This window comes from Schistocerca piceifrons, chromosome 2 (genome assembly GCF_021461385.2).
Source record: "Schistocerca piceifrons isolate TAMUIC-IGC-003096 chromosome 2, iqSchPice1.1, whole genome shotgun sequence".
NCBI lineage: Eukaryota > Metazoa > Arthropoda > Insecta > Orthoptera > Acrididae > Schistocerca > Schistocerca piceifrons.
Window position 1 is genome coordinate 188,345,763 of NC_060139.1, and position 22,225 is coordinate 188,367,987.

At 41.0% G+C, this 22,225-nt stretch overlaps 1 protein-coding gene across 4 annotated transcripts in view; it reads right to left on the bottom strand.

Moving 5' to 3' along the window:
• LOC124776718 (ATP-dependent DNA/RNA helicase DHX36-like) overlaps window positions 1-22,225 on the bottom strand; it is a 239,928-nt gene that overhangs the window by 114,400 nt on the left and 103,303 nt on the right. For 3 of the 4 annotated variants that reach the window (XM_047251834.1, XM_047251832.1, XM_047251835.1), the window contains exons 8-9: window positions 15,769-15,917; window positions 15,544-15,657 (exon numbers count right to left, since the gene is read on the bottom strand). In XM_047251834.1, the coding sequence (XP_047107790.1) occupies window positions 15,544-15,657; window positions 15,769-15,917 (263 nt within the window). The remainder of the gene's footprint in view (window positions 1-15,543; window positions 15,658-15,768; window positions 15,918-22,225) is intronic. The other variant, XM_047251833.1, reaches the window with a different exon arrangement.

Here is a 22,225-nt window from a genome sequence, read left to right on the forward strand (position 1 = left end):
CTTATCGCCCCTTGCAGTCACTATGTTCACCAACAGGCGGACCCGCAGGTGTCAGGTCGATATTTCAGCACCCCTGGAAGCATCTACATGTCGATTTTAGTGGGCCCTTCCTAAAACAGGTTTGGCTCGTCGTAGTGGATGGCTATTACAAGTTTCCCTACATGGTGCGATGTCCGTCCATGTCTGTGCCAGCCACTATTTTGTCCCTGTCTTAAGATTTTTTAATTGATGGACTTCCGTACTGATTATGGCCCCCAGTTTGTTGCTTGAGAATTTGCACCTTTTTGTCAGGTTATTGGTGTTCACCATCTTACAGCTGCCCCATTTCATGGGTTATAGGTACAGAAAGCTGGCTAAAGCCTGAAATAAGTTCTGCAGCAATTTTTATGAAGTCTCAGATGGTGTTCAGGAAAGATAGATTAGGCAAAATTGGTGGTGGAGTGTTTGTGTCTGTCAGTAGTGATTTATCTTGTAGTGAAGTCGAAGTAGTTACTCCGTGTGAATTGGTATGGGTGGAGGTTATACTTAACAGCCGAACTAAGTTAATAATTGGCTCCTTCTACTGATCCCCAGACTCAGATGATATAGTTGCTGAACAGTTCAGAGAAAATTTGAGTCTCGTAACAAATAAATACCCCACTCATACAGTTATAGTTGGTGGGGACTTCAACCTCCCCTCGATATGTTGGCAAAAATACTTGTTCAAAACCGGTGGTAGGCAGAAAACATCTTCCGAGATTGTCCTAAATGCTTTCTCCGAAAATTATTTCGAGCAGTTAGTCCACGAACCCATGCGAATTGTAAATGGTTGCGAAAACACACTTGACCTCTTAGCCACAAACAATCCAGAGCTAATAGAGAGCATCATGACTGATACAGGGATTAGTGATCACAAGGTCGTCGTAGCTAGGCTCAATACCGTTTCTTCCGAATCCACCAGAAACAAACGCAAAATAATTTTATTTAAAAAAGCGGATAAAGTGTCACTAGAAGTCTTCCTACGAGACAATCTCCATTCCTTCCGAACTGACTATGCAAATGTAGACGAGATGTGGCTCAAATTCAAAGATATAGTAGCAACAGCAATTGAGAGATTCATACCTCATAAATTGGTAAGAGATGGAACTGATCCCCCATGGTACACAAAACAGGTCCGAATGCTGTTGCAGAGGCAACGGAAAAAGCATGCGAAGTTCAGAAGAACGCAAAATCCCGAAGATTGGCTAAAATTTACAGACGCGCGAAATTTGGCACAGACTTCAATGCGAGATGCCTTTAATAGGTTCCACAACGAAACATTGTCTTGAAATTTGGTAGAAAATCCGAAGAAATTCTGGTCGTATGTAAAGTACACAAGCGGCAAGATGCAGTCAATACCTTCGCTGTACAGCGCCGATGGTACTGTTACCGATGACTGTGCCGCTAAAGCGGAGTTATTGAATGCAGTTTTCCGAAATTCCTTCACCAGGGAAGACGAATGGAATATTCCAGAATTTGAAACATGAACAGCTGCTAGAATGAGTTTCTTAGAAGTAGATACCTTAGGGGTTGCGAAGCAACTCAAATCGCTTGATACGGGCAAGTCTTCAGGTCCAGATAGTATACCGATTAGGTTCCTTTCAGATTACGCTGATACGATAGCTCCCTACTTAGCAATCATATACAACCGCTCGCTCACCAATAGATCTGTACCAACAGATTGGAAAATTGTGCAGGTTGCACTAGTGTTTAAGAAGGGTAGTAGGAGTAATCCATCGAACTACAGACCTATATCATTGATGTCGGTTTGCGGTAGGGTTTTGGAGCATATACTGTATTCAAACATTATGAATCACCTTGAAGGGAATGATCTATACGTAATCAGAATGGTTTCAGAAAACATCGTTCTTGTGCAACGCAGCTAGCTCTTTATTCGCACGAAGTAATGGCCGCTATCGACAGGGGATCTCAAGTTGATTCCGTATTTATAGATTTCCGGAAAGCTTTTGACACCGTTCCTCACAAGCGACTTCTAATCAAGCTGCGGGCCTACGGGTTATCATCTCAGTTGTGGGACTGGATTCGTGATTTCCTGACAGGAAGGTCGCAGTTCGTAGTAATACACGGCAAATCATCGAGTAAAACTGAAGTTATATCAGGTGTTCCCCAGGGAAGCGTCCTGGGACCTCTGCTGTTCCTGATCTATATAAATGACCTGGGTGACAATCTGAGCAGTTCTCTTAGGTTGTTTCCAGATTATGCTGTAATTTACCGTCTAGTAAGGTCATCCGAAGACCAGTATCACTTGCAAAGTTATTTAGAAAGATTTCTGTATGGTGTGGCAGGTGGCAGTTGACGCTAAATAACGAAAAGTGTGAGGTGATCCACATGAGTTCCAAAAGAAATCCTTGGAATTTGATTACTCGATAAATAGTACAATTCTCAAGGCTGTCAATTCAACTAAGTACCTGGGTGTTAAAATTACGAACAACTTCAGTTGGAAAGACCACATAGATAATATTGTGGGGAAGGCGAGCCAAAGGTTGCGTTTCATTGGCAGGGCACTTAGAAGATGCAACAAGTCCACTACAGAGACAGCCTACACTATACTCGTTCATCCTCTGTTAGAATATTGCTGTGCGGTGTGGGATCCTTACCAGGTGGGATTGACGGAGGACATCGAAAGGGTGCAAAAAAGGGCAGCCCCCTTTTGTATTATCACGTAATAGGGAAGAGAGTGTGGCAGATACGATACGCGAGTTGGGATGGAAGTCATTAAAGCAAAGACGTTTTTCGTTGCGGCGAGATCTATTTACGAAATTTCAGTCACCAACTTTCTCTTCCGAATGCGTAAATATTTTGTTGAGCCCAACCTACATAGGTAGGAATGATCATCAAAATAAAATAAATCAGAGCTAGAACAGAAAGGTTTAGGTGTTCGTTTTTCCCGCGCGCTGTTCGGGAGTGGAATGGTAGGGAGATAGTATGATTGTGCTTCGATGAACCCTCTGCCAAGCACTTAAATGTGAATTGCAGAGTAATCATGTAGATGTAGATGTAGATACTAATGTTCAGGCTGAACACTCTTTTTCGAGTTCATACCGTCTCACTCAGTGGGAGAAAAAAGCCCAGTGGAGCTGCTAAACGAACACTAAGCATGGACCCTCCTTCACTTGTTGCATCTGCCTGTGTCACTGGCTCCTTAATACACTCCTGGAAATGGAAAAAAGAACACATTGACACCGGTGTGTCAGACCCACCATACTTGCTCCGGACACTGCGAGAGGGCTGTACAAGCAATGATCACACGCACGGCACAGCGGACACACCAGGAACCGCGGTGTTGGCCGTCGAATGGCGCTAGCTGCGCAGCATTTGTGCACCGCCGCCGTCAGTGTCAGCCAGTTTGCCGTGGCATAAGGAGCTCCATCGCAGTCTTTAACACTGATAGCATGCCGCGACAGCGTGGACGTGAACCGTATGTGCAGTTGACGGACTTTGAGCGAGGGAGTATAGTGGGCATGCGGGAGGCCGGGTGGACGTACCGCCGAATTGCTCAACACGTGAGGCGTGAGGTCTCCACAGTACATCGATGTTGTCGCCAGTGGTCGGCGGAAGGTGCACGTGCCCGTCAACCTGGGACCGGACCGCAGCGACGCACGGATGCACGCCAAGACCGTAGGATCCTACGCAGTGCCGTAGGGGACCGCACCGCCACTTCCCAGCAAATTAGGGACACTGTTGCTCCTGGGGTATCGGCGAGGACCATTCGCAACCGTCTCCATGAAGCTGGGCTACGGTCTCGCACACCGTTAGGCCGTCTTCCGCTCACGCCCTACATCGTGCAGCCCGCCTCCAGTGGAGTCGCGACAGGTGTGAATGGAGGGACGAATGGAGACGTGTCGTCTTCAGCGATGAGAGTCGCTTCTGCCTTGGTGCCAATGATGGTCATATGCGTGTTTGGCGCCGTGCAGGTGAGCGCCACAATCAGGACTGCATACGACCGAGGCACACAGGGCCAACACCCGGCATCATGGTGTGGGGAGCGATCTCCCACACTGGCCGTACACCACTGGTGATTGTCGAGGGGACACTGAATAGTGAACGGTACATCCAAACCGTCATCGAACCCATCGTTCTACCATTCCTAGACCGGCAAGGGAACTTGCTGTTCCAACAGGACAATGCACGTCCGCATGTATCCCGTGCCACCCAACGTGCTCTAGAAGGTGTAAGTCAACTACCCTGGCCAGCAAGATCTCCGGATCTGTCCCACATTGAGCATGTATGGGACTGGATGAAGCGTCGTCTCACGCGGTCTGCACGTCCAGCACGAACGCTGGTCCAACTGAGGCGCCAGGTGGAAATGGCATGGCAAGCCGTTCCACAGGACTACATCCAGCATCTCTACGATCGTCTCCATGGGAGAATAGCAGCCTGCATTGCTGCGAAAGGTGGATATACACTGTACTAGTGCCGACATTGTGCACGCTCTGTTGCCTGTGTCTATGTGCCTGTGGTTCTGTCAGTGTGATCATGTGATGTATCTGACCCCAGGAAAGTGTCAATAAAGTTTCCCCTTCCTGGGACAATGAATTCACGGTGTTCTTATTTCAATTTCCAGGAGTGTAGTTCCAGTCAGGTGCGGCTGTCTGACTCACGGTTTCGGCCGCCAGCCAAACTGCATTCCTGTGGTCATCGAGAGTTGCCAGGGCTGGCACCTGTGTGTTGTCCACACTCCTGACAGGTGGACAACCCATCACTTTGACCAGCTACGGTCGTGCATGGCAGGGTCTTTCTCAAAGGGGCCACCACCTCCCCCACCCGACTCCGCTGATGCCTATTCCTGTGTCACAGACAGTGCGGTTTGCACTGCAGTGAGGGTCCCTGCCTGGCAGATCGCTGCCTGGGGTTCCTGCCTCCGCCCCACTCCTCAAATGCTGTTGATGGTGCAGCGCCACTGCACCTGATGCCACAACAGCCACCCCCGCACCTACTTTGCTGGGTCCTGTGTGGCTATCGTCTCCGATGCTCCTTCTGACGCCTCCGGTGCTGACCACTGACCTCAACAAGGACGTCGCTATGGAGAAACTGTCCCTGGTCCTGCTCTATGGCCCCCACAAGAGGGGGGCAGGCATGCCAAACCGTGCCCTCATGCCTTCCACCCCTACTCACCAGTGACTTCCCACCACAAGTTGTAGCAACTGTCGTTGTCACACAATGAAATGGACTTCAGAGACATTATTGTGACTTGTATTCTCAGCGTCTTGTGAGATCATTGCATTTTTTTTCACAGTACCAATGCTTTTTGTTTCTTTCCATGAGGTTTTTTTGTACCATGCGGTTTTTCTGTCCCACGCATTTTTCCTGTACCTAGTGTTTCTATGTATGCATGCGGTTTTCCCACCCCATAGAAAGATGGAGTGATGTACCTTCACAGATGACGCACGCGATTTCAGAGATCATGCATCCATACAGCCCATTTATAGATGCCAACTGGGTCAATCCCCTGCCGATCTCTGGTGAGCCACTAAAGAAACAACATTATTTAGGTGACTGTAAATGAGAGCTCGGCCATTTCTGTACCCTGTATTCCTATTGCTCAGACCATGTGTTCAGAGCTAAGCACAACCTGCACTTAATTGTATCTTATGGTTTGCTCTATAAAGCACTATGTTCCATAAATCGTATTTGTTCTTGCTATAGCACGCAGTTTATAAGGCAAAATGTCTCTACAATAGTTGGACTGAAGGTGGTTTAACTTGTGAAGATCATAATAGGAATCAGAGTAGATGGTTTGAACTAAAAATGCTTCAATCTTAATGTATTCAAATTTTCCTGCCTTATGCCCGGCATTTAGAGGGGCCAAAAATTATTATTGATGATAATCTCTCGAGTCATCTGTCACATAATGTGATTACACTGTGCCAGCAATATGATATTCGGTTTGTGCTTCTACCACATAACTCTATTCATTTGCATCAGGTACTGCATGTGGTCTTTCTTAAACCTCTGAAAGTTGCATGGAGAAATGAACTAGATGACTGGAAAAGGAAGAGTAGACAGGTAGTAGCAAAATTTTAATTTCATAGCTTGCTGAAAGGAGCTTTTGAAAAGATAGCTATCACTTCTAAGTTTAATATTATATCTGGGTTAAGAAAAGCAGTGATTTTTCCTTTCTGGCCGGATAGTCATTTCACGGATCACAAAAGAAACAGGTAAATGATGTCGACTCACCTTTCTTGGACACTAGCTTTCAAACTGCAATTGAAACAGGTTTGCTCTAATGAGACAAAAGGAACGAAACATCAAGCAAAGCACTCAGCGTTAACTGCAGGAGAAGGTATTGCTGTTAGGGACTTCAAAGAAAATTATAGTGACAATGCTGAAAGCAGGGATTCTCTATCTAGTGATCCTATCCCCAGAACATCTAACAGTGATGTAGAACAGCACAAGTCAAATGAAAATGAAGCAGAGGACAAGGAGAAGAATGGCCAAGAATCCAATAGAAGTGATTTTGTCACATGAAATTATCCATGAAAAGAAGATTCAAGTTCTTTTATTGGCATAACAACTTATGAAATGACATAACCCCTGCAACCAGGCGACTAGTGCGAGTTTTGGTGTTCTCGTAAAGATAAGTTATTTTAGATTATAAAAACATATAGTTTAGTACTGATTATGTGGTAAACAGTTGTATTAGTGTGCCTTTTATGCATACCATTAAAGGTTTTTTTTTTTTTTTTACGTAATATAGCAGAAAATGCGAAAAGATCTACAGTCGTATTTTCTGTTTACTTTTTGCCGCAGCAAAACTGTAGAATTTCGTTTAGTTGTCCTTTGCTCTCTTAAGCAATTTAACTGTAGCTTACCTCTTCACTATTTAACTCACATTTCCGGAAAGTAGCGTAAAGTTTAAGTTGTCGTTTCAGAAACTTTGCACTGTTGTTTTCGTTTACACACAGTTCCGTATAGACCAAACTTGTGGAATCATATTTTCGTGTTTATCTGTAATTTAACTGACTTATTCTTAATAAACCATTACATTTATCATGAGTGAAAAGTGCTTGACTTGCCGTAGAAATGTTAGGTCGGGGCTTTGGTGTGACGGGTGCTGTAGTTGCTTCCATGTGGGGACTGTAGTGGCGTGGGAATATGGAAAGTAAATGAGACTCATCAGTGGTTTTGTAGGATATGTAGCAGAGACAGGAAGACACTAAAACAGGAGGGGGAAAATTGCCGCCCTTCAGGCTGAGTTACACAAGGCCAGGGGAGATCTTGACAGGTTAAGGAGGGAGAAGGGTACAGAGAGGTGGGAAGTGGCAACAGGCAACAGGAGGAACAGGCCCAGAACTTTGTCTGACAGCTTCGTGGTGAATGTAGAAAATAGATTTGACCTGTTGCTTCAGTTAGAAACTGGTGAGCCTCAAGCAGATGCAGATGTAGACAGGGCACAACAAACTTTCAGCAGCAAATTGAAAAGTAAGAATGTAGGGAAATCAGTAAAGAGAAAGAAAGTAGTGTTGTTAGGTAGTTCCCATGGAAGAGGTGTTGGCCAACTTTTGCGGGATAAACTAGGATCAGAATACCAGGTCACCAATTTTTTTAAACCTAGTGCTGGTCTGGAGCAGGTGACAGAGGATTTAGGATCACTTTGCAAAGATTCCACTAAGGAAGACACCGTGGTTATAGTGGGTGGGCCATGTAATAGTATTGACAGAGATCCTGGGTACAGTGTAGAGTGTGACCTGGCCAAGATCGCATCAGCATTGAAGCATACTAGTGTTGAGTTTGTATCTATTCTTGGGCGCCATGACCTACCTCATTTGAACTCGTCTGTCAAGAGAGTTAATTTGGAGTTGGAACGGCTGCTTATGTCAGGTGCAGGGTCACACATTGGTGTGGTTCCTGTTGATTCTCTCAATAGGTGGGATTATACTAGGCATGGCCTTCACCTCACAGGAAATGAAAGGGTAAACTGGCTGGGAAAATAGCAGGAAAGTTAAAGGGGGGATTCACTGTCATGAGTGATAAAATACCAGTGGTTATAGGGTTCAGAAAAGACCCTTTTTTAAGGTAGGGAGGACAGAAAGAAACCAAATTTTAAGAGAGGCTAGGACTGAGACAAACCTTCAGTTCGAGAAAGGAACCAAAAAACATAATTCTAGCTTATTAAATCAGGATAGACAGCTATTGGTTAAGTATTTTCAACTATCAGCAGATATTTCAACTCTACCCAATTTTAACTCAGTCAATGTGAAATGTCAGCTATCTTTATTGCATCAAAATATTCGACGACTGAGAAATAAAATTAATGAATTAATTATCTGCATAGATGAATCAGAGTCCTCAAAGCCAGCTGACATAATCTGCCTCTCTGAACATAATGTGACCACAAGTATAGAACTTTTAAGTCTTACAGGGTTTAGGTTAGCATCTCACTTTTGTAGAGCAGAAATGGAGAAAGGAGGAGTTGCCACATTCAGCAGGAACTGTCATAAATTTAAGAACATAGACATTCATAAATTTTGCTTAGAACTGCATATGGAAGCATGTGCAAAAGAAGCAGAATTTCACAAACAATCCTTCATAATATTAAGTGTATATCGAGCACCTGCAGGTAACTTGAATCTGTTCATAAACCACATTGAAGCTGTACTGGCCCATTTCGTAACCAAAAACAAAGAAATAGTGGTTGCTGGTGATTTCAATGTAGATTTCCTTACAGACTCTCCGAATAAGAACTTATTTGAGTTAGTAATACTATCATTCAACTTAATTCCACTGTAAAGTTCCCCACTAGGGTAGCCAATTGCTCACAAACAGCCACTGATAATATCTTTATAGAAAAGTCCAATGAACAAAATTATATTACAAAACCAATAGTCAATGGCCTTTCAGACCATGACATGCAGTTCCTTTTGTTAAATGTTAATACTGAACAGGATATAAAATCTGTTAAATCTGAGCTCAAGAGGGTAATCAATAAGCCAAAAATTGATTATTTTAGGACATTCCTCAGGGACATTCACTGGACTGATGTTTAGAGTGCTCATGGCATGAATGGAAAATATAACACTTTTGCTAATAAATTGCTTACTTTATTTGAACACTGTTTTTCCCCAAAACTAACCAAGGTTAGAGCAAAGTCTACAAAGAAGCCATGGATTACTCAAGGAATAGGGGTATCTTGTAAAACAAAAAAATAACTGTATATGTCAATCCAAAACAGTTCTGATGTTGATGCTATAGCACATTACAAGAAATACCGCAAAATATTAAAGACTGTAATACAAACATCAAAGCAAATATATTAAAGGAAAAGATAGTCATATCAGATAACAAAATAAAGACAATATGGGATATAGTGAAGGAGGAGACTGGTAGAACCAGACATGAAGAGGGACAAATAGCATTAAGAGATGTGTATAGTGTTACAGAACTTTTCAACAAACATTTTATAACTGTTACTGAAAAGATGGGGTTGAATGGTTCTGTAGATGCTGCTATTGAATACCTCAGACCAGACATTTCAAGTAACTTCCATAATATGAATTTGACCCTCACTACCCCAGCAGAAATAATTTCCATCATAACATCTTTAAAATCAAAAACATCTAGTGGGTATGATGAAATATCAACGAAGTTAATTAAAGAATGTGATTCTGAGTTAAGTAACATATTAAGCTATCTGTGTAACCAGTCGTTTATCAGTGGAATATTTCCTGAATGGTTGAAATACGCTGAAGTTAAACCACTGTTTAAGAAGGGATACAAAAATAGCATCAAATTTCTGCCCAATTTCACTTTCACCAGCATTCTCAAAAATTTTAGAAAAAGCAATGTACAATCGGCTTTATTACCATCTTATCTCAAATAACATACTGTCAAAGCTGCAGTACAGATTTCTAAAGGGTTCTGATATTGACAAGGCTATCTACATTTACAGTGAAAATGTGCTAAATTCATTACACAAAAAATTGCAGGCAACTGGTATTTTTGTGATCTGTCAAAGGCATTTTACTGTGTAAATCACAATATCCTTTTTAGTAAATTAGAATATTATGGTGTAACAGGAAATGCTGCAAAATGGTTCACATCTTATATCTCTGGCAGGAAACAAAGGGTGTTATTAGGCAAGAGACATGTATTAAGCTATCAGACATCATCCAACTGGGAACTAATTACATGTAGGGTCCCACAAGGTTCCATTTTAGGGCCCTTACTCTTTCTTGTATATATCAATGACCTTTCATCAGTAACATTACCAAATCCCAAGTTTGTTTTGTTTGCCAATGATACAAGCATTGCAATAAATAGCAAATCAAGTGTACTCTCAGAAAGATCGGCTAATAAAATATTTGTGGATATTAATCACTGGCTCCCAGCCAATTCTTTGTCACTTAACTTTGAAAAAATACACTATATGCAGTTCAGAACTTCTAAGGGGTGTCCCACGAGTATATGCCTAACATAAAATGACAAACAGATAGAAGAAATGGACAGTGTTAAATTCTTGGGATTACAGCTTGATAATAAATTCAACTAGGAGGAGCACACCACAGAACTGCTGAAGCATCTTAACAAATCTCTATTTTCAATGCAAATTGTATCAGACATTGGGGATATAAAAATGAAAAAGCTGGCATACTATGCTTACTTTCATTCCATAATGTCGTATGGGATTATTTTTTGGGGTAATTCATCAAGCCAAGCTAAAGTTTTCTGGACACAAAAACGTGCAGTAAGAGTTATTTATTTATTTATTTATGCATTTATTTTACCTGGCAAGATTAGGGCCTTCAGGCCCTCTCTTACACCTAACCAGGCACACTCAGATTGAACATTAAGTTTCTACAGAACATTAAGGACATATAACGTGTTCTACAGTATTAATGTTAAAGAAAAGTAAATAGAGATTACAACAGTAGTACAATGATAATTATAACAATCAAAAAATAATTATAACAATCAAGAATAATAATAATAATAATAATAGTGAGCAGAGACATAAGACGATAGAATGGGGTGAAAGAGATATAGAAGAGGTAGATAGGTTAGAGGAAGAGAAATAGAATGGTAAAGTTCGAAGCTATGATGGAGAGGAGAAAGAAAGAGATGAGAGGGGCACAACAATGGTGACTATACCGCCCCAAATATGTAAGTTTTGAGTTCCCTCTTGAATGTTGAGTGGTTCTGGATAAGACGCAGATCACAGGGGAGTGCGTTCCATAGTCGTATGGCTGAGATGGAGAATGACACGGAGAAAGATTTTGTGTTATGTAAAGGTACAGCCAAGATGCTAGACGTATTTGATCTGGTATTGCGGTGTGGAGTGATGATAGGTGTTTAATGTGAGAAGATAAGTATTGCGGGTACCAGCGGATAAGAAATCGATGAAGTAAGCACATCGTGTGGAGATCGCGTGCCTTATGTGGGCGTATCCAACCTAGCTGGGAGTATGAAGGACTGATATGATCATACAATCGTATATTGCACACGTATCTAACGCAAGCATTCATCATTAGCTCGAGGCATCTCGAATTTTCACTATTTGTACCGTGTTGAACTACATCACAGTAGTAAAGATTAGGCAAGACTAGTGTTTGGACTAATTTTTGTTTAACATGGGTTGGAAATAGTTTTCTAAATTTTTGAATTGCATGTAGGGAGGAGAGCGATTTCCGGCAAGCTGTGGCTGTTTGTTCTTCCCAGTTTAGGTGCTCATCCAAGATTATTCCAAGGTCTTTTACTGTTTTCTGGTATGGTAGTTGGGTACCATTGAAGAGTATTCGAGGGACTGTTTCGCGAAAGTACCGGCTGATTAACTTTGGATGAGATATAAGTATGACCTGGGATTTCTTGGGGTTTAGTTTCAGACCTAGGTTCTGTGCCCATTGAGAAACAGAGCAAAGACCTGCGTTCATACTCGCTACTGCGTCAGCAATGTTCTTGGGGCTTGTACTTACGTACAGTTGGATGTCGTCGGCATATAGATGGCAGTTGCAGGAGTGAATCACTGAAGAAATATCATTAATGTACAGTGAGAAGAGTAATGGACCGAGGACGGAGCCTTGGGGAACTCCAGAGCGCACGTTTTTCCATGATGACTTTTCCGACCCACAAATGACTTGTTGACTTCTGTTTTTGAGGTAGCTGTCGAACCAATGTATTGCGCTGTTTGAGAAATTCAGCTGTTTCATTTTAATTAGTAATATATCAAAGTCAACTGTATCAAAAGCCTTGCTAAAGTCAAGCAGTGTTAGGATGGTAGCTTCATGTCTGTCCATAGCATGTTTAATGTCATCAGTTACTTTGATTAATGGAGTTGCTGTACTATGGTGCTTTCGAAAGCCTGACTGATATTTGTCATGGATGTTATAAGTTTTGAGGTAATCCGTCAGCTGTTCATGGACGATGTATTCTAGGGCTTTAGATATTGCAGGTAGTATGCTGATCGGCCTGTAGTCACCTGGCGGTGTGAACTCTAGAACATCCTGTAGAAGCCTGTTTAGGGATACTAACTACTGCTTACCCAATATATTTATTCCTTAATTAAATTTGTCATTAAAAATATATCACTTTTTCAAACCGACAGCTCAATTCATGGAATCAATACTAAAAATACGAATAATGTTCACAGGGATTTAAAGTCACTTACTCTTGTACAAAAAGGTGTGCATTATTCAGGAACACACATTTTCAATAACTCGCCAGCAGCCATAAAAAATTTAACAACCAATGAAATCCAGTTTAAGAGAAGCCTAAAGGATTTATTGGAGGCCAATTCCTTCTACTCTATTGATGAATTTCTCAGTAGGACCAATTGATTTGTGTGCAATATGGGAGATGCTGAGCCACGATAGGCACAATAAAAAGATTCACACAATTAAGGCCTTTGTCAGCAGTAGACACACACACACACACACACACACACACACACACACACACACACACACACACACACACACACACGCGCGCGCGCGCGCGCAAGCGAAACTTGCACACACACCTGCAGTCTCAGAGAGCTGAAACTACACTGTGAGCATCAGCACTAGTGCATGATGGGAGTTGCGACTGGGTGGGGGTAAGGAGGAGGCTGGGGTGGGGAGGGGGAGGGATAGTATGGTGGGAGTGGTGGACAGTGAAGTGTTGCAGTTTAGATGGAGGGTAGGTGAGAAGGTGCAGAGGGGGAGGGGGTAAGTAGCGGAAAGGAGAGAAATAAAAATAAAAATAAAAGAAATTAAAATACTGGGTGTGGCGGTGAAATGACGGCTGTGTAGTGCTGGAATGGGAACAGGGAGGGGGCTGGATGGGTGAGGACAGTGACTAACGAAGGTTGAGGCCGGGAGGGTTACAGGAATGTAGGACATATTGCAGGGAAAGTTCCCACCTGCGCAATTCAGAAAAGCTGGTGTTGGTGGGAAGGATCCGTATGGCACAGGCTGTGAAGCAATCATTGAGATGAGGGGTATCATGTTTGGCAGGGTATTCAACTACAGGGTGATCCACTTGTTTTTTGGCCACAGTTTGTTGGTGGCCATTCATGCGGACAGACAGCTTGTTAGTTGTCATGCCTACATAGAATGCAGCGCAGTGGTTGCAGCTTAGCTTGTACATCACATGACTGGTTTCACAGGTAGCCCTGCCTTTGATGTGTTAGGTAATGTTAGTGACCACACTGGAGTAGGTGGTGGTAGGAGGATGTATGGGACAGGTCTTGCATCTAGGTCTATTACAGGGGTATGAGCTATGAGGTAAGGGATTGGGAGCAGGGGTAGCATAAGGATGGACGAGTATATTGTGTAGGTTCGGTGGATGGCAGAATACCACGGTAGGAGGGGTGGGAAGGATAGTGGGTAGGGCATTTTTCATTTCAGGGCACAACGAGAGGTAATCGAAACCCTGGCGGAGAATGTAATTCAGTTGCTCCAGTCCCAGATGGTACTGAGTTACGAGGGGAATGCTCCTCTGTCACTGGACTGTGGGACTTTGGGAGGTGGTGGGTGACTGGAAAGATAAGTCAGGGGAAATTTGTTTTTGTACTAGGATGGGAGGATAATTACGATCAGTGAAGGCTTCAGTGAGACCCTCGGTATATTTAGAGAGGGACTGCTCGTCACTGCAGATGCGATGACCACGCGTAGCTAGGTTGTACGGAAGGGCCTTCTTGGTATGAAACGGGTGGCAGCTGTCGAAGTGGAGGTACTGCTGGTGGTTAGTAGGTTTCATATGGATGGAGGTACTGATGTGGCCATCTCCGAGGCGGAGGTCAACATCTAGGAAGGTGGCTTGTTGGGTTGCGTAGGACCAGGTGAAGCAAATGGGGGAGAAGTTGTTGAGGTTCTGGAATGTGCATAAGGCGTCCTCACCTTCAATCCAGATAGCAAAGATGTCATTAATGAATCTGAATCAGGTGAGGGGTTTAGGATTCTGGGTTTTTAGGAAGGATTCCTCAGATTGTTACATTCCATCTGGATTTTCCATTGTTTGAGATATATATTCTGCATCATTTCAGTGCAGTAATGTGTTCATTGTAAATAAGTGTGTGTGTGTGTGTGTGTGTGTGTGTGTGTGTGTGTGTGTGTAAGTACAATCTAGCTTCTGCAACATTTCAGTGCAGTAATATGTTCATTGTAAATAAGTATTGTAGTAGTTCTATTACATGTTTATTACCTCATAAAAAAAAAACTTTTTTTAAATTTTAAATTCAGTGCAGTAGTGTTTGTAAAATTATTCTTTCATATAGTGTTCATTAAAAAAATGATCATCATTCCACTTGGGACCCGTGGAACGTACATTAGCTTATTTGTTTCAGTTGTAAATATTTGTCAGTGTCATAGAACTACTGGAATTGAAATTTGTTCCTCAACTTTCTTGACTGTGAGTGTTTTTACAGCAGTTTTGTTGGAATGTAATGCATCTATGAAAAATGTTTGGGATATAAAATGTAATATGATGTTGAAAGTACACTAATACTTTTTTTTTAATTCAAATAGCTGGATCCACTATACTGGAAATAGTGCATTCATTTATTTTGCATACAAAATAAACTATTGGTCACATTCACCCCACGTTGTGAGGTGAAGGTAATCAACAATTACAGTAAGGGCAATTATGAATTAACAATAAATTAAAACATGAATCAGGCTGTACAGTTAACACTTCAAATTTGTATTCTGACATTGCTGAAGTAAACAGACCCTTTAAAAAAAGCTCCTGTGTTTGACTGGATTTACCCCAGCTTACCAGTACTTAGTATTGTTCTTCCTGAAGATAAGTAGTGGTCTGCAATTCTGTCTCCTTGTAATTTTACAACACTGAAAATTGTTATAAATCAATTCCAGCCATTAACTGTTACAGCCATCTGAGAGGCTGGGGTGACACAAAAAAACTGAGTAACATCATAATAGGAGAACCAATGTAAAACTTACATAGCAATGAAACATGTAATTATTACACACTTCAACATCAATCTGCTTTACAAAATAAGTGAGACTCTTTAAAATGTAAGATATTTCAATAAAACAAATTATGTACTGTTTAAAATTTGTAAATTCTGACCTGATATATGGTGCTATCCAGTTCTCATATTCTTCCCTCTTATGCCTCTTTCTCGCTGTTGCGATACACCTGAAATAGCGTCTTTCTGAGTCATTACATATTGGCATAGTGAACCTGCAAAAGTTTTCCAGCTATTGTAAAACCTTAACTCCAACCTGTGGTTAACGTCAGTATAACCGAAACTAAAACGAAACACGAAAAGAAGAAAAAGCTACAATGTCTTACTCAGTAATCTGCAGCACATCTTCCAGGTAAAGTTCCTGAACAGGATAAGTGAATCCCGGGATGTTTATGAGAGGACAGTTGTCGAAGTACCGAGAAAATGACTCGGCATTCAATGTTGCACTCATCAACACCAATTTAAGATCAGGTCGCTGCAGAACAAAAAATGAATATTGCACTAATCTGATGTCGCATGTAATTGTTTCTGAAATCACAATCCACACTAATACATTTCTGGCAACAGTACTAATACAAACTTATTTTTACCTGTGGACTGTTGTTCACAAAAAACAAAAATGGGCAAGAAATGCTTCAAAAGTACAATGGTTCTGGCAAGTAACAAAAATTATAAGGATTTCTACATACAAAGATTACGACTTGGACGTGCAGAATCATGTACTTTTGCACAAGATACATAGACACAAAGCTATGTGAAGCTAAATCATGGTAAATGATTAATTACTTGAAACACTTGTCCTTGGAGGGGCAGCCAGACTTGGGGCATGCACAAAACTTATTATGAAACAGGAAAGGCCGTAAAAGATATGCAAGCAGATAACAAAAAAATGGTTCAAATGGCTCTGAGCACTATCCGACTTAACTTCTGAGGTCATCAGTCGCCTAGAACTTAGAACTAATTAAACCTAACTAACTTAAGGACATTACATACATCCATGCCCGAGGCAGGATTCGAACCTGCGACTGTAGCGGTCACTCGGCTCCAGACTGTAGCACCTAGAACCACACGGCCAAAGCAGATAACAGAGGATATTAGTAATTACACCGAACTATTACATGATGTTTTGCACAAACCATCAAAATACATCAGAATCACCCAATCCTAACTAAATATGAAAGCAGGAATCGTGGAACTTCTGCTTTCCAACAAGTTCATGTCGACTTTCAGTCATGATAAAGTTGCTCAGATTCAAGCCAGCTGCAAGGCACAATGTGTATAATGATTATATACGGTATATTACCATCAATAGAGGAATGGAAGACATATACAGGTGTAACAGTTGTGATATACAACATTTGGAAGGGATTCATAGTAATCCTTACATGGGGAGACCCCAAATAAATTATATGCCACTGGCTACTGAAAGATGCCGACACAAATGTAGGTGTGCCAATTTTTTCCCCTTAAACAAAGTATACAGGTCACATCAACTGCTCTTGAGGTGGAAGATTTAAAAATCTTAACCATGTAAATCAAAGGCTGTACTGCTGTACCATATAAAAACCTCCCAAGTGCTGATTTCAGCATTGAAGTACCTTCTGATTTCTTAAGTCAACACATGCAAATATCAAAGTTTTGCATCTTGGTCTTCGCACAGTCCGCAACATATACATTGTTATCTATTGTTATTGGGGTCTCAGCAATGCTTGTAGAGGTTATAATTTTAAAGATACCCAAAAGACAATACGTGAAAATACATATACGATGTGTGAAAATACATATACAACATCAGCATATGAAACAAGTAAAAGGAAAGACAGGTGTCTAAAAAATAAGATTATGAGATTAACAGAAAATGCAAAACAGCTAACAAGGAAAGTTAGGAGGAAAAAACATGTGGTTGCAAATTTTTATACACTGGTAGGGAGGACTGTAATGAATACATATCAAAAATCGTGATCGTTGGGATGTGAGCATAGCGGTGGGGCTACGGGGGGTGCATTTAAAGGTCATTTTTTTATGTTCTTCTTGAAAATATCAAATTAAATTTCCTACAAAAAAGGCCTTACTTTTCTCCACACCCACTCTTCCACCATGTTACACCCTCAGAACACAACCCTTCAATACTTATCTGTGGTAACAAATTTAATATTTGTTCTTAACTCATTTCATTTAACAATAAACATAAATTTCATACCATTGAAACACTATTTTTAGTTAACTGTGATTTTTCCCATCTCCTGCAACGTGGAAACTGACAGCCCAAGAGAAGAAAGGTATATGAACAGAATCTATGTAAGGACCTTCATTCTTTTCTCAATGCTACAAGGGAAATTGATTCTTAGTTGTCCTGTACACCAGCTGCAGCATTCCTCTGGGAAAGACAAATTAAAAAACCACAAGTGCAGCTCGCTTTTCAGTTTACATACAGGCTATAACTCCCCATCTCCTGTCCAGTTCTCTCACATGACGATGAGCATTTCAGATGTAGGGGCTCAATATCATGGCCATCTGTGTGCTGCCACGAAGTCAGCAACCCTTTCTCATGGTAGGGGCTACGGCTGTCACCACAGAGCAGAGCAGTTTATAATGGATTCAAACTTGAAGGCAATATTCCAGAAAGAGGAGGAGGAGGAGAGTAGGTGAAGATCAAACAGGGGATATGGAAACTTCAAGAAGAATTTGACAGAACACTAAAAGACCTAGATGGAAGCAGTACCCCTGGATTAGATGACATTCACTCAAAATTACTGAGATCCTTGGCAGAGCCAGATGCGATGAAATTATTTCCACTGGTGTGAGAGATGTCCGAGAGAGTCGAAATACTCTCAAACTTTAGGAAGAAGGTAATAATTTCAATTCCAAATAAGAGAGGTGCTAATAGGTGTGAATACCACCGAATCATCAGTTTAGCTAGTCATGGTTGGAAAGTATTGGCACTTAATACTTACAGAAGAAAGGGAAAACCAGTAGAAGTTGACCTTGGGGAAGATCAGTTTGGGTTCGAGAGAACTGTAGGAACATGAGAGGTAATATTAAGGCTATGTCTTATCTCAGAAGATATGTTGAAGAAAGGCTAATCAATGTTTAGAGCATTTGTAGATTTGGAAAAGGCTTTCGACAATGTTGACTAGTCTATACTCTTTGCAATGTTGAAGGCAACATGGAAAAAATGCATAGAGCAAAAAGTCTGTTTAAAACTTGTACAGAAACCTGTCAAACGACATGTAAGGAAAGCAGTAGTTTAGATGCAACTGAGACACGGTTGTAGCACATCTCCAATGTTGCTCAATCTGTACACTGAGCAAGCAATAAAGGAAACCAAGGAGAAAACTGGAAAGGGCGTCTAAGTTCATGCAGAAGAAATAAAATCTTTAAGGTTTACTGATGACACTGTTCTGTCAGAGATGGTAATGGGCTTGGATGAACAACTGAATGGAATGGATAGTATCTTCAAAAGAGATTGTAATGCAAACATCATCAAAAGTAAAATAATGCTAATGCAATGTAATCACATCAAATCAGACAATTTTGAAGGAATTACGTTATCAAATGATACACTAAAAGTAAAAGATGGGTTTAGAGATTTGGGCAGCAAAATAAATGATGATGTCCCAAGTAAAGAGGATATAAAATGCATACCAGCATCAGCAAGGAAAGTGTTTCTGAAAAAGGGAAGTTTGTTATCATCAAATATAAACACCACAAAGCATTTTCTGAAGGTATTTGACTGGAGAGCAGCCTTGTATGCAAGCAAAACTGGGACGAAAAGCTGGTCAGACAAGAAGAGAATAAAAGCTTTTGAAATGTGGTACTACAGAAGAATGATGGATATTAGATGGCTGGATCAAATAACCAGTAAGGAATACTGAACTGAAATGAGGAGTACAGTAATTTACGGTAACTTGACTAAAAGAAGTGATCGGTTGATAGGATACAAATTGAGGCATCGAAAGAATAGTCAATTTGGTAATGGACAGAAATGTGGAGGACAAAAATTGTCAAGGGAGACCTAGGCATGAAAACAGTAAGAAGTTTCAAATGAATATAGGTTGCAGTAGTTATTCATATATGATGAGGCCTGTGCGGAATAGACAAGCATGAACAGTTGCATCAAACCTGTCTTCTGACTAAAGACCATCACATCGTCACCTTTTACAAACAACATATTTTCCCACACTCTCAACAGCCAAACAGCGCCCTCATTTTGATGCAACCAAATATATTCCACACAGTGATTTGTGACTGGCTGTCATGGTACCATATGAGGTTACACGCATCACAACTAGAATAGCACAGCACTGCAAGAAAAGGACAAAAGTAGCATTATGTGTCTCATACTTGGAACAAAATAAATTGTACCATTATGTGTCTCATACTTGGAACAAAATAAATTGTACAATCAATCCTGGTAGATGAAAGAGCAGTTAAATGAAGATTTGGTATTTACTGTTAAATACTATATCTCACAAGGGAAGTATAAGCTTACAAAATAGACCCCACAAAGAGTGGTATGAACCATTCATATGCAGAACTGCACATCTTACCATGAGAGACATTTGAATCATCTCCCATTCAAGGAGAACTTTGGTAAAATGAAACAAAATATCAATATAACAGAGCTAAAAACATTTATTTTAATGCAGTGACCTATTACTGCATTTCCCTCTACTTAAAATAATTACACAATATGAACAAGAAACTTTTACTGTTGACCCAATAGTGTTGCACAGCTTTTCAGTCTTCAAACAACAGGTGTGGGTTTTCAATGAAGTGGACAAAGTGAAGCGTCACAGAACAATATGAACATCTAACTAAAGCCACAGATCACTTCTGTATTCAAACAGTCTAATTCCAAATGCCACACCAATACATAGGACTGCGCGAATGTAGAAGTGATATTGAAAGTGAAAAAGTGCCATTAGTCAGAAGTGCATATTGTTCTATTCCACTATCCTTTGATCCCATCACTGAAACCTCATACCTGCAGTCTGAAGACTGTAATTATAGAAAGTTTGTTGTTCAGGTAGTGTAACTATTTTAAGGAGCAGGGAATATAGAAATAAGTCACAACATCAAAATGAGTGTATTTTTTGGCCCCGTTATATCAATATTTTGTTTCTTCGTGTTAACACAGGTCCTGTCTTAGACTTCAAATTAGTGATCATTCCACATTTCTCTCAAGGTAACACAAACTGTTTTACATGCAAATGGCTCATGCCACTGTTTTTGGGATGAGCAATTTATAGCCTTAGCATATTTTTATGTGGTCCTGAGTGTTCACGGTCATGCACGTCCTTTGTCAATGTTGTTGTTGTGGTCTTCAGTCCTGAGACTGGTTTGATGCAGCTCTCCATGCTACTCTATCCTGTGCAAGTTTCTTCATCTCTCAGTACTTACTGCAACCTACATCCTTCTGAATCTGCTTAGTGTATTCATCTCTTGGTCTCCCTCTACGATTTTTACCCTCCACGCTGCCCTCCAATACTAAATTGTTGATCCCTTGATGACTCAGAACATGTCCTACCAACCGATCCCTTCTTCTTGTCAAGTTGTGCCACAAGCTCCTCTTCTCCCCAATTCTATTCAATACCTCCTCATTAGTTATGTGATCTACCCATCTAATCTTCAGCATTCTTCTGTAGCACCACATCTCGAAAGCTTCTATTCTCTTCTTGTCTAAACTATTTATCGTCCATGTTTCACTTCCATACATGGCTACACTCCAAACAAATACTTTCAGAAACGACTTCCTGACATTTAAATCTATACTCGATGTTAATAAATTTTTCTTCTTCAGAAACGCTTTCCTTGCCATTGCCAGTCTACATTTTATATCCTCTCTACTTCGACCATCATCAGTCATTTTGCTCCCCAAATAGCAAAACTCCTTTACTACTTCAAGTGTGCCATTTCCTAATCTAATTCCCTCAGCATCACCCAACTTAAATCGGCTACATTCCATTATCCTCGTTTTGCTTTTGTTGATGTTCATCTTATATCCTCCTTTCAAGACACTGTCCATTCCGTTCAACTGCTCTTCCAAGTCCTTTGCTGTCTCTGACAGAATTACAATGTCATCAGCGAACCTCAAAGTTTTTACTTCTTCTCCATGGATTTTAATACCTACTCCGAACTTTTCTTTTGTTTCCTTTATTGCTTGCTCAATATACAGATTGAATAACATCGGGATAGGCTACAACCCTGTCTCACTCCCTTCCCAACCATTGCTTCCCTTTCATGCCCCTCGACTCTTAAAACTGCCATCTGGTTTCTGTACAAATTGTAAATAGCCTTTCGCTCCCTGTATTTTACCCCTGCCACCTTTAGAGTTTGAAAGAGAGTATTCCAGTCAACATTGTCAAAAGCCTTCTCTAAGTCTACAAATGCTAGAAACGTAGGTTTGCCTTCCCTTAATCTATTTTCTAACAAGGGAACCTCCCCATCCCACCCCCCTCAGATTTAGTTATAAGTTGGCACAGTGGACAGGCCTTGAAAAACTGAACACAGAGCAATCGAGAAAACAGGAAGAAGTTGTGTGGAACTACAGAAAAAATAAGTAAAATACACAAACTGAGTAGTCCATGTGCAAGATAAGCGACATCGAGCATAGTGTCAGCTCAGGAGCGCCGTGGTCCCGTGGTTAGCGTGAACAATCGCGAAACGAGATGTCCTTGGTTCAAGTTTTCCCTCGGGTAAAAATTTTACTTTATTTATTTTCGCAAAGTTATGACCTGTCAGTTCGTTCATTGACGTCTCTGTTCACAGTAATAAGTTTGG